A 13415-nucleotide genomic window follows, 5' to 3' on the forward strand; every position below is an offset into this window, starting at 1 on the left:
ATAAAGAAGCCCAAAATACACTGCACAAACATTACAAAAACCATTATTATCAGATAAATAAATTGAACAATTTAACAGCTAAAGGTTACTTACATTCATGAAAAAGTCTACTGGTACGTTTACAACAATGGGCAAATGCAATCTTTCTTACCACCATCTTCATTGTCATTCTCCTCTCCATCAAGGTGATCCTCCTCGTCTTCTTCATCACTGTCAGACTCTGCCTCTTCAGACTCCTCCTCATTGTCAGAGTCATCTGGGGAAAAATGTTAAGTTGCACTATAGCATAAATCTTTAAAGGTTTAAAAAGCCTAAGCCTGGAAGCTGGTGTATTTGCTGAAAAATGATTAATCCAGGTAAGAAAAGTCTAACTTTCTCCACAGTAACTGGACTTATTGGTCTTGAAGACCAATAAGTCCAGTTACTGTGGAATAACAATACTCTTATTTATATAACTGTTGAGTCCATAAAATGTCAAACAATTATGAATAATCATCTTCATAATTTGCCAGGTAAACAGCTTTCATTTTTTTTTATTCTTCTGTCCATTACACTAAAATCTAGAGATATTAATTTTACTCAAACATCAAATTCAGATGTTGACAAAATGATTAATTAATTACGACACCAATTCCAATGAAGTTGGGACATTGTGTAAAATGTAAATAAAAACAGAATACAATGATTTGGAAATCCTCTTCAGCCTATATTCAATTAAATACACCACAAAGACAAGATATTTAATGTTCAAACTGATAAACTTTATTGTTTTTGTGCAAATATTTGCTCATTTTGAAATGGATGCCTGTAACATGTTTCAGAAAAGTTGGGACAGTAGTATGTTCACCACTGTGTTACATCACCTTTCCTTCTAACAACACTCAATAAGCGTTTGGGAACTGAGGACACCAACTGTGAGTGTCATGATTGGGTATAAAAGCAGCACCCCCAAAAGGCTCACCAATTCACAAGCAAAGATGGGGCGAAGATCACTACTTGTGAACAACTGCATGAAACAAATAGTCCAACAGTTTAAGAAGAGCATTTCTCAACGTTCAATTGCAAGGAATTTAGGGATTACATCATCTACAGTCCATAATATAATCAGAAGATTCAGAGAATCTGGAGAACTTTCTACATGTAAGCGACAAGGCCGAAAACCAACACTGAATGCCCGTGACCTTCGATCCCTCAGCGGCACTGCATTAGAAACAGACATCATTGTGTAAAGGATCTTACCGTGTGGGCTCAGGAACACTTCAGGAAACCATTGTCAGTTAACACAGTTCGTCGCTACATGTACAAGTGAAAGTTAAAGCTCTACCATGCAAAGCAAAAGCCATACATCAACAACATCCAGAAATGCCGCCGCCTTCTCTGGGCCCGAGCTCATTTGAAATGGACAGACGCAAAGTGGAAAAGTGTGCTGTGGTCGGATGAGTCCACATTTCAAATAGTTTTTGAAAATCATGGACATCATGTCCTCTGGACAAAATCGGAAAAAGACCATCCAGATTGTTACCAGCTCAACGTTCAAAAGCCAGCATCTGTGATGGTATGGGGGTGTGTAAGTTGCCCATGGCATGGGCAACTTACACATCTGTGATGGCACCATCAATGCTGAAGGGTACATCCAGATTTTAGAGCAACACATGCTGCCATCCAAGCATTCAGCTTGGGACTCTGGCGAGGGCGGCTGCCCCCGTTCACGCCACTCCTGCACCCCCCAAGCTGACGATGGCGGCGTGACCATATGTTGCTGCTCCCCCCCCACCACCACACACACACACACACACACACACACATTGCCTCAATTTGGAAAATGGACTGTTTCAAAGTTTAGTGCACATAAACAATGTCAAATGTATATGTGTTGTTTTTTTAATTCTGATGTGTGCCATTATTACGGTAAACATAAACGTGGATTAATTGCTGTATCCTGTGGTATTTGGAGTGTGGACGCAATTTCATTGTTGTTGCACCTGTGTAATAACAATGACAATAAATCAAATCAATGTTTTTTTCAGGGACATCCCTGCTTATTTCTGCCAGACAATGCCAAGCCACATTCTGCATGTTACAACAGCGTAGTAAAAGAGTGCGGGTACTAGACTGGCCTGCCTGCAGTCCAGACCTGTCACCCACTGAAAATGGGTGGCACATTATGAAGCGCAAAATATAACAATGGAGACCCCGGACTGTTGAACTACTGAAGTCGTACATCAAGCAAGAATGGGAAAGAATTCCACCTACAAAGCTTCAACAATTATTGTCCTCAGTTCCCAAACGCTTATTGAGTGAGTGCTGTTAGAAGGAAAGGTGCTGTAACACAGTGGTAAACATACCACTGTCCCAGCTTTTTTGAAACATGTTGCAGGCATCCATTTCAAAATGAGCAAATATTTGCACAAAAACAATAAAGTTCATCAGTTTGAACATTAAATATCTTGTCTTTGTGGTGTATTTAATTGAATATAGGTTGAAGAGCATTTGCAAATCATTGTATTCTGTTTTTATTTACATTTTACACAACATCCCAACTTCATTGGAATTGGGGTTGTACCTCATTAGCTGCTGACTGACCTTTTCTCAATTAACTAATGAGTGTATACGTAGTTCTGCCAAATCTGAATAATTCTTGAATTTTACATTTGAATTATCATCATTACAGGTGTAATATCTTACCTGTCCATTTGTATATATTTCATAAACAAAATCAGCAGGAAATGTAACTTGTTGAATAACTTGTCAGTGACAAATATTTCAGTTTTTGAGAATTGTGTGAGATTCCCACGTACACAAATTTGGCTACTACAGTCCATGAGTACACCAGATGAAAGTATGCAGTGATGAATTTTGACAGTGTCCTGTATAAAAATATACTCACAATTTTTCTTCATCCACTGAAGAATTTAATACTTATTTAAGGTCCATGCATGATCATAGAGAATATGCTGAATACCTGAGATGGCCCAGAATGCAGCCCTGTTTCCTTTGATGCGGGATGTACTGCGGTTGATCTGTTCATCTTGGCTGTCATCGTCATCCATAACTGATGTGAGAACAGCAGAATAATTTCTTTGAGCTACGCAATACAATAATTCCAACTTCATGCACTGTAAATCCAGCTGTACCCCACATGATACAAATGTGTGTTACAGCAGCTTGGTACAGAAACACACAGCATATTGCAAAGAATATGTTGTAACTGTGACAAGATCCTGTGTATTGGTTAGAATTGTAGTGTATCGCATAAGTCTGAACATGCGCAAAATGTCTGTAATATAATATGTGCCGTACACTGCAAAAACTGTCTCTCTCAAAATAAGCCAAATAATCTGAAATCTATCCTAATTGTCTTGAATTAAGCAAAAATAAAAATAAAAATAATAATCTGCCAATGTGGTAAAAAAATTTGTTAGAATTCTCAAAACTAGCAAAATGTCTAGGCACTGAATAATCAAGATGTGCCTTTAGAGTAGACAGAATTCTTATTTTAAGATTAGCTTCTGTCTTAAAATAAGGAAAACAATCTTGTTCCTTTGCTTGGATGAGTTAAAATCCATTGCCTTTCCTTGTTATTGGTTAAATAACTTAGTAAGAAAAAGTGAGATACATTTTCCCATAGAGCTGAAACTAATTGAGTTAATTGATTAAAATCGATTATTAAAATAGTTGTTAACTAATGTAGTCATCGATTAGTTGCTAAATAACTTTGTTTTACTGCAAATGTTTCATTTCTTCCATATAATCAACCGAGCTTTGCTTTGAATCTTGAACAAATGAAGAAGTGCTTTGAGCTGCTGCTTCGTTGGTTTCATTTGTTTTATTTCACTTTATCTTAATTTTTCCCCACTAAAATCCTAAAGAGCATATGTCTGTGAGGAATAGTTACCTTTTTTTATGTTAAACTGACCTGTTATGGTCTTCTGAAACAGTTGATACATGTATTTTATGCCAACACCAATGCTAACGCATTAGCATGTCTATGGCGTTTTCAATGTTAAAGTTAGCATTAAGCAGCTGGCATTTCAGCATGTTTGTGCATTTGTTTTCTGTATAATAATTAATGGCTCAGCGTTTGTTGTCATAAAAGAGTCAAATGTATTACAAATTATATTTTTTTAATTTATTTTATTTATATGTTAATAATAATAGCAACAATAATAGCAATAATAACTAATAATGCTACAATACAATTTTAGAGAAAGAGACATGAGTCATGTGGGCAGCACGGTGGCTTAGTGGTTGGCACTGTTGCCCCACAGCGAGAAGGTCGTGGGTTCAATTCCCGTGGCCTTTCTGTGTGGAGTTTGCATGTTCTCCCCGTGTTTGCGTGGGTTTCCTCCGGGTGCTCCGGTTTCCTCCCACATCCAAAGACATGCGGGTTAGGTGAATTGGAATCGTTAAAAAAAATTGTCCGTAGGTGTGTCTGTGGGTGTGTCTGTGTTTGTTTGTCTATTTGTGGGCCTGCGACAGACTAGCGTCCTGTCCTGGGTGTACCCCGCCTCGCGCTCTATGACTGCTGGGATAGGCTCCAGCCCCTCGCGACCCTTAACTGGACTAAGCGGTGGAAGATGAAAGAAAGAAAGACATGAGTCACATTTGTCATTGTGAAATGACCACATAGTTTACAAGTTATGCAGAGAATATTGTACATATCAGTCAGGCTAGTTTTTGATTTAGGTTTATGATTAACTGGTTATGCTAATTGCTCATTTGCAGCAACAAAATACCTCTTTTTTTCACCATATATTTTATAACATTTATATGTTTCAATGTTGTTTTATGGCAACTCAGCACTTTGATAAAGCAATGTCATTTGAAATAATTATTTTTGTTCTTTATTATAAACTGTTTTATTCTTTATTATTTTATATTTCAACAGCCAAGGGACATTTGACGATTTGTTGATTTTCAAGTATTTTAAGTTTTCAAATATTGTTCTGTTGTTAAATAAAGTGATGGAAGGAGAGAAAAATTGTTTCCCTGGGACATTTTTTAAAAATTCCCCGCTAATCCGATTAATCGTGTCAAAACCCCATCAGATTCATCGATGATCCAAATAATCGTTTGTTGCAGCCCTATTCTCCCATAAGACATTTTTCTTATGTAAAAAATTTGCCTGACAAGATTATTTTTCTATTTAGACAAAAAATAAGTCAAATGTCCTTCAAACAAGTCCTTTTTTTTTTTTTTAAACTTTCTTAGATATCAGTTTTTGCAGTGTATTTCAACATGAGATGTACGACAAGTTATGTAAATGAGGCATGCACACACCCACACTGCACATTTGCATTTGATCACATCAACCTATATGCATGTTGCGCTCACCAATCATTAAATACTAGTTTATAAGCACAACTGGCCTCAACAGCAATGCTTCTCAGACTGTCTTGAACAGGCAAAATGTCACACTGGACAGGAGAAAGTCATCTGCTACCAATCCTATGGACCTCATTCACATGGAGGCGTGTATCATTTACAGGGTAAAACTTTCACGCTACCAGTGAACTGGCCCAGTCGTCTATCCATCACAATTTGGCCTTTATCAAAGTCACTGAAATATTTTTATTCTCATTTTTCCTGACCCCAACTTTGAGGACAAAATGTTGACCTGTACATCCCACCCACTGACAGATGCCACTGTAATGAGAAAATCAATGTCATTCATTTCACCTGTCAGTGGCCACAATATTATGGCTGATTGGTGAAAATAGTGGTACACAAACATACTGCAAACATACTGTCAAACACTATTAAAACCCCAACACCTCAAGTGTAGCATCATTTGTTAATGGTATATTATAAATATTTATTTTTCAGAAGCTTTAGCCAAAAATCATGACTGGTCAATGTTACAGAGCTCTGTATGTCAAAACAATGACACACTGGAACAGTTTCTTTCCACAGGTCATCACACTGATGAACAATTTATCCTGCCAAAAAAACTCAATAATTCATATACCTCATGCACAACTTCAATCTGTTAATCTGTTTCATACATGTTTTTTCTTATTGCACATTTTATTTTACTAGCACATTTCTTTTGCACATTTTTTTTTTTTTACTGTGAATTATTCAGTCTTTAGTGGATATTTATACATTCCGTACAGAGTGTGCAGCTCAAACCAAAGTCATATTTCTTGTATTCTTGTGGATACTTGGCAAATAAAGGCTATTCTGATATGTTGTTCTGTCTCAATGCTTGCAAAATTTTAATTCTCTTCTCATCCCTCTTGCATAGATGAATCACAAAGTATTAAAAATATGTAGAATGTAAAGTCTCGTCAACTGCATGGGTCCAACAGGATCAACTTAATATATGTTGAGACATGGGAACTGGTTCTGTGAATAATTTAAATTTTGTGCCACTAGATGTCACACTACAACATCAGCATCTCAGACCAAAACACGGGCTTCCCTTTAGTAACTCCTCCATCCACCGCCCAACCCCTCCTTTGCACTGAGGAGTAGGGACATTAGTTCCGTGGCAACATGCAGCCCTTTAGCAGCTCCAAGAACTCTCCATTTGGGAAAATCCATCCTATGCTTATTCTATTCCAACGTGGTCCTTGCTCAGAGCCATTTTTAACATGAGAACATTGGTTCTCGGTGGAGGAATTTCTGGGCAATTTTTACTGGCATTGAGTGGTTACTACTGTCTTTTTATAAATGTAGGAAAGGATAACAGTTACCCAGGCCAGGACTTTCATGTATAATACATGCACGTGTAACTGGTTCATCTACATAAACATGGAACGGGGGAAGTGTTCTCCTTTTTCTGCTCAGGACAGCATTAACTTCACTACATCTTTAAAACATTTGCTGACTGCTATATTAATGTTTAAAATGTTGCTCCTAGAAATTTACATTAACATGTCACTTCCCCCTTAAAAGTCATTGATTATGGAATGGAACAGGTAAATCTCCAATGTTACCTGTCCTTGTGCACCCTCTGCAATATGCGGTTGAGTTCACAAAAATCAGAGTCCCATAATCATTTCAGGTGAGGTGGAGACAGATGATCTACTGTTGAGCTGAAAGAAAGAAACAAAAAAAAAGCAGTGGCTACAGGTACCATAAGTGCAGACCAATTCTTAGGACTGTTGCGATAATTACTATATTGATTTATCATCCAATAAATAAAGATTAAGATGATAACTTGGCCTTGGGCTATCACCTTTTTAAATGCATGTTTCTTTACACAAGTCAGCAATATTTTAGTGAGCTGAGCTGCTTCTGTCCCTCTTGTCTGTTGTTCTCTGCAGGAGGCAGTGTCAGCCCTGCTCTCTGTGTGGGAGGCACTGCAACAGCAAATCAGCCAGTTCAAACAAAATGACTGCATTATCCATCCATTTTCAATACCCGCTTATTCCAATTAAGGGTCATGGGGGTCTATCGCAGCAGCTGCAGGACATGAGGCAGGGTACACCCTGGAAAGGGTGCCAGTCAGGGCCAGATAGAGACAGACAAACATTCACACTCGCACACACGCCTACAGTCAATTTAAAGTTTCCAATTCACCTGACCTGCATGTCTTTGGATGTGGGAGGAGGCCTGAGCACCTGGAGGGAAACCACACAAACATGGGGAGAACACACAAACCCCACAGAAAAAGGGCAGGAAGCGATTCATAAAATAATCTTAAAATGATGTTGACACTATTGTGATATTTTCTGGGGCAATATATTGGCCGGCAAAATTTGTTATCGTGATAGGCTTTGCAATTGTTCAGATTTGTAATGCCTCTGATTGGCTTATAATTGTCACAAGACAACCCCCGCGAAAACTTTTTCCTCACATTTTGACAGAAGTGGCCGATTAGTTAACCGAAAACCTTCATATCGCTTCATGGAAGCCTGTAATTCATCAAAAGATGAAAAATAATCTCCCGCCTGTAAAATATGTTCCGCCTTTTTTCCCCGTATTTGAACCACAGATGGGACGTCTTAGACTAGACAATGTCACTATAACACATGAATCTTCTGCAATACACTACCATTATACTGATACATTACAATGTAGAGATGTCAAAATGTATTATCTTGTAATCTATAGCTGGGTTAATAGAAGAGCAAATTATCTTTACGCAATTTCGCCTGTGATAAATATTCTGATTAAATAGCAGAGAATGATTGTGTTATTGTAATGGTAAAAAAAAAAAACTCTGCTGTCAGAACTGCCACAATGGGTGAGGGCGGGTATACATCACTCCCAGCAAACTGGCGAATCCAAAGGCGAGAATTTGTAGCGTTCAATGTAAACACGCTTGGGCTGTACGCTGTTCGCTATGTTACGAAAGACCTGGATGTAGTCAAGCTCCCGTATGTCCACCACGGGCAATTACAACCATCTTTCGACATAGCTAACTACATGCATTTCAAAATACTCCCTGTTCAAAGGTTACATAACACAGCTGAAACTAATTGAGTTAATTGATTAAAATCGATTATTAAAATAGTTGTTAACTAATGTAGTCATCGATTAGTTGCTAAATAACTTTGTTTTACTGCAAATGTTTCATTTCTTCCATATAATCAACCGAGCTTTGCTTTGAATCTTGAACAAATGAAGAAGTGCTTTGAGCTGCTGCTTCGTTGGTTTCATTTGTTTTATTTCACTTTATCTTAATTTTTCCCCACTAAAATCCTAAAGAGCATATGTCTGTGAGGAATAGTTACCTTTTTTTATGTTAAACTGACCTGTTATGGTCTTCTGAAACAGTTGATACATGTATTTTATGCCAACACCAATGCTAACGCATTAGCATGTCTATGGCGTTTTCAATGTTAAAGTTAGCATTAAGCAGCTGGCATTTCAGCATGTTTGTGCATTTGTTTTCTGTATAATAATTAATGGCTCAGCGTTTGTTGTCATAAAAGAGTCAAATGTATTACAAATTATATTTTTTTAATTTATTTTATTTATATGTTAATAATAATAGCAACAATAATAGCAATAATAACTAATAATGCTACAATACAATTTTAGAGAAAGAGACATGAGTCATGTGGGCAGCACGGTGGCTTAGTGGTTGGCACTGTTGCCCCACAGCGAGAAGGTCGTGGGTTCAATTCCCGTGGCCTTTCTGTGTGGAGTTTGCATGTTCTCCCCGTGTTTGCGTGGGTTTCCTCCGGGTGCTCCGGTTTCCTCCCACATCCAAAGACATGCGGGTTAGGTGAATTGGAATCGTTAAAAAAAATTGTCCGTAGGTGTGTCTGTGGGTGTGTCTGTGTTTGTTTGTCTATTTGTGGGCCTGCGACAGACTAGCGTCCTGTCCTGGGTGTACCCCGCCTCGCGCTCTATGACTGCTGGGATAGGCTCCAGCCCCTCGCGACCCTTAACTGGACTAAGCGGTGGAAGATGAAAGAAAGAAAGACATGAGTCACATTTGTCATTGTGAAATGACCACATAGTTTACAAGTTATGCAGAGAATATTGTACATATCAGTCAGGCTAGTTTTTGATTTAGGTTTTATGATTAACTGGTTATGCTAATTGCTCATTTGCAGCAACAAAATACCTCTTTTTTTCACCATATATTTTATAACATTTATATGTTTCAATGTTGTTTTATGGCAACTCAGCACTTTGATAAAGCAATGTCATTTGAAATAATTATTTTTGTTCTTTATTATAAACTGTTTTATTCTTTATTATTTTATATTTCAACAGCCAAGGGACATTTGACGATTTGTTGATTTTCAAGTATTTTAAGTTTTCAAATATTGTTCTGTTGTTAAATAAAGTGATGGAAGGAGAGAAAAATTGTTTCCCTGGGACATTTTTTAAAAATTCCCCGCTAATCCGATTAATCGTGTCAAAACCCCATCAGATTCATCGATGATCCAAATAATCGTTTGTTGCAGCCCTATTCTCCCATAAGACATTTTTCTTATGTAAAAAATTTGCCTGACAAGATTATTTTTCTATTTAGACAAAAAATAAGTCAAATGTCCTTCAAACAAGTCCTTTTTTTTTTTTTTAAACTTTCTTAGATATCAGTTTTTGCAGTGTATTTCAACATGAGATGTACGACAAGTTATGTAAATGAGGCATGCACACACCCACACTGCACATTTGCATTTGATCACATCAACCTATATGCATGTTGCGCTCACCAATCATTAAATACTAGTTTATAAGCACAACTGGCCTCAACAGCAATGCTTCTCAGACTGTCTTGAACAGGCAAAATGTCACACTGGACAGGAGAAAGTCATCTGCTACCAATCCTATGGACCTCATTCACATGGAGGCGTGTATCATTTACAGGGTAAAACTTTCACGCTACCAGTGAACTGGCCCAGTCGTCTATCCATCACAATTTGGCCTTTATCAAAGTCACTGAAATATTTTTATTCTCATTTTTCCTGACCCCAACTTTGAGGACAAAATGTTGACCTGTACATCCCACCCACTGACAGATGCCACTGTAATGAGAAAATCAATGTCATTCATTTCACCTGTCAGTGGCCACAATATTATGGCTGATTGGTGAAAATAGTGGTACACAAACATACTGCAAACATACTGTCAAACACTATTAAAACCCCAACACCTCAAGTGTAGCATCATTTGTTAATGGTATATTATAAATATTTATTTTTCAGAAGCTTTAGCCAAAAATCATGACTGGTCAATGTTACAGAGCTCTGTATGTCAAAACAATGACACACTGGAACAGTTTCTTTCCACAGGTCATCACACTGATGAACAATTTATCCTGCCAAAAAAACTCAATAATTCATATACCTCATGCACAACTTCAATCTGTTAATCTGTTTCATACATGTTTTTTCTTATTGCACATTTTATTTTACTAGCACATTTCTTTTGCACATTTTTTTTTTTTACTGTGAATTATTCAGTCTTTAGTGGATATTTATACATTCCGTACAGAGTGTGCAGCTCAAACCAAAGTCATATTTCTTGTATTCTTGTGGATACTTGGCAAATAAAGGCTATTCTGATATGTTGTTCTGTCTCAATGCTTGCAAAATTTTAATTCTCTTCTCATCCCTCTTGCATAGATGAATCACAAAGTATTAAAAATATGTAGAATGTAAAGTCTCGTCAACTGCATGGGTCCAACAGGATCAACTTAATATATGTTGAGACATGGGAACTGGTTCTGTGAATAATTTAAATTTTGTGCCACTAGATGTCACACTACAACATCAGCATCTCAGACCAAAACACGGGCTTCCCTTTAGTAACTCCTCCATCCACCGCCCAACCCCTCCTTTGCACTGAGGAGTAGGGACATTAGTTCCGTGGCAACATGCAGCCCTTTAGCAGCTCCAAGAACTCTCCATTTGGGAAAATCCATCCTATGCTTATTCTATTCCAACGTGGTCCTTGCTCAGAGCCATTTTAACATGAGAACATTGGTTCTCGGTGGAGGAATTTCTGGGCAATTTTTACTGGCATTGAGTGGTTACTACTGTCTTTTTATAAATGTAGGAAAGGATAACAGTTACCCAGGCCAGGACTTTCATGTATAATACATGCACGTGTAACTGGTTCATCTACATAAACATGGAACGGGGGAAGTGTTCTCCTTTTTCTGCTCAGGACAGCATTAACTTCACTACATCTTTAAAACATTTGCTGACTGCTATATTAATGTTTAAAATGTTGCTCCTAGAAATTTACATTAACATGTCACTTCCCCCTTAAAAGTCATTGATTATGGAATGGAACAGGTAAATCTCCAATGTTACCTGTCCTTGTGCACCCTCTGCAATATGCGGTTGAGTTCACAAAAATCAGAGTCCCATAATCATTTCAGGTGAGGTGGAGACAGATGATCTACTGTTGAGCTGAAAGAAAGAAACAAAAAAAAAGCAGTGGCTACAGGTACCATAAGTGCAGACCAATTCTTAGGACTGTTGCGATAATTACTATATTGATTTATCATCCAATAAATAAAGATTAAGATGATAACTTGGCCTTGGGCTATCACCTTTTTAAATGCATGTTTCTTTACACAAGTCAGCAATATTTTAGTGAGCTGAGCTGCTTCTGTCCCTCTTGTCTGTTGTTCTCTGCAGGAGGCAGTGTCAGCCCTGCTCTCTGTGTGGGAGGCACTGCAACAGCAAATCAGCCAGTTCAAACAAAATGACTGCATTATCCATCCATTTTCAATACCCGCTTATTCCAATTAAGGGTCATGGGGGTCTATCGCAGCAGCTGCAGGACATGAGGCAGGGTACACCCTGGAAAGGGTGCCAGTCAGGGCCAGATAGAGACAGACAAACATTCACACTCGCACACACGCCTACAGTCAATTTAAAGTTTCCAATTCACCTGACCTGCATGTCTTTGGATGTGGGAGGAGGCCTGAGCACCTGGAGGGAAACCACACAAACATGGGGAGAACACACAAACCCCACAGAAAAAGGGCAGGAAGCGATTCATAAAATAATCTTAAATGATGTTGACACTATTGTGATATTTTCTGGGGCAATATATTGGCCGGCAAAATTTGTTATCGTGATAGGCTTTGCAATTGTTCAGATTTGTAATGCCTCTGATTGGCTTATAATTGTCACAAGACAACCCCCGCGAAAACTTTTTCCTCACATTTTGACAGAAGTGGCCGATTAGTTAACCGAAAACCTTCATATCGCTTCATGGAAGCCTGTAATTCATCAAAAGATGAAAAATAATCTCCCGCCTGTAAAATATGTTCCGCCTTTTTTCCCCGTATTTGAACCACAGATGGGACGTCTTAGACTAGACAATGTCACTATAACACATGAATCTTCTGCAATACACTACCATTATACTGATACATTACAATGTAGAGATGTCAAAATGTATTATCTTGTAATCTATAGCTGGGTTAATAGAAGAGCAAATTATCTTTACGCAATTTCGCCTGTGATAAATATTCTGATTAAATAGCAGAGAATGATTGTGTTATTGTAATGGTAAAAAAAAACAACTCTGCTGTCAGAACTGCCACAATGGGTGAGGGCGGGTATACATCACTCCAGCAAACTGGCGAATCCAAAGGCGAGAATTTGTAGCGTTCAATGTAAACACGCTTGGGCTGTACGCTGTTCGCTATGTTACGAAAGACCTGGATGTAGTCAAGCTCCCGTATGTCCACCACGGGCAATTACAACCATCTTTCGACATAGCTAACTACATGCATTTCAAAATACTCCCTGTTCAAAGGTTACATAACACAGAAAACAATTTCAAACTAAAAGTCTTTGCCAAAGCCTGTGTGTGTGTGTGTGTGTGGTAAAACAATCAGTCACCTGTTTTTTTTCTTTACAATCTGTTGGAGTTTATATCCAATATGCTCAGTGGAACTAAGTTAATTATCATTATTTATTATTAGTTCTTAATTTGACAGCTGTAACCTAAAGAATAAAAATAAATAAAATAATGTCTGA

The 13415-nt window shown here is 37.8% G+C and overlaps 1 protein-coding gene across 3 annotated transcripts in view; it reads right to left on the reverse strand.

Moving 5' to 3' along the window:
• Nucleotides 1–7040, reverse strand: part of phrf1 (PHD and ring finger domains 1) — a 44069-nt gene extending 37029 nt beyond the window's left edge. For all 3 annotated transcript variants that reach the window (XM_034176857.1, XM_034176855.1, XM_034176856.1), the window contains exons 1-3: nt 6942–7040; nt 2963–3052; nt 152–256 (exon numbers count right to left, since the gene is read on the reverse strand). In XM_034176857.1, coding sequence (XP_034032748.1) covers nt 152–256; nt 2963–3050 — 193 coding nt within the window. In that variant the 5' untranslated portion in view covers nt 3051–3052; nt 6942–7040. The remainder of the gene's footprint in view (nt 1–151; nt 257–2962; nt 3053–6941) is intronic.
• Nucleotides 7041–13415: the final 6375 nt, after the last annotated feature.

The sequence above is a fragment of the Thalassophryne amazonica genome, chromosome 8, assembly GCF_902500255.1.
Source record: "Thalassophryne amazonica chromosome 8, fThaAma1.1, whole genome shotgun sequence".
NCBI classification, from domain to species: Eukaryota; Metazoa; Chordata; class Actinopteri; order Batrachoidiformes; family Batrachoididae; genus Thalassophryne; species Thalassophryne amazonica.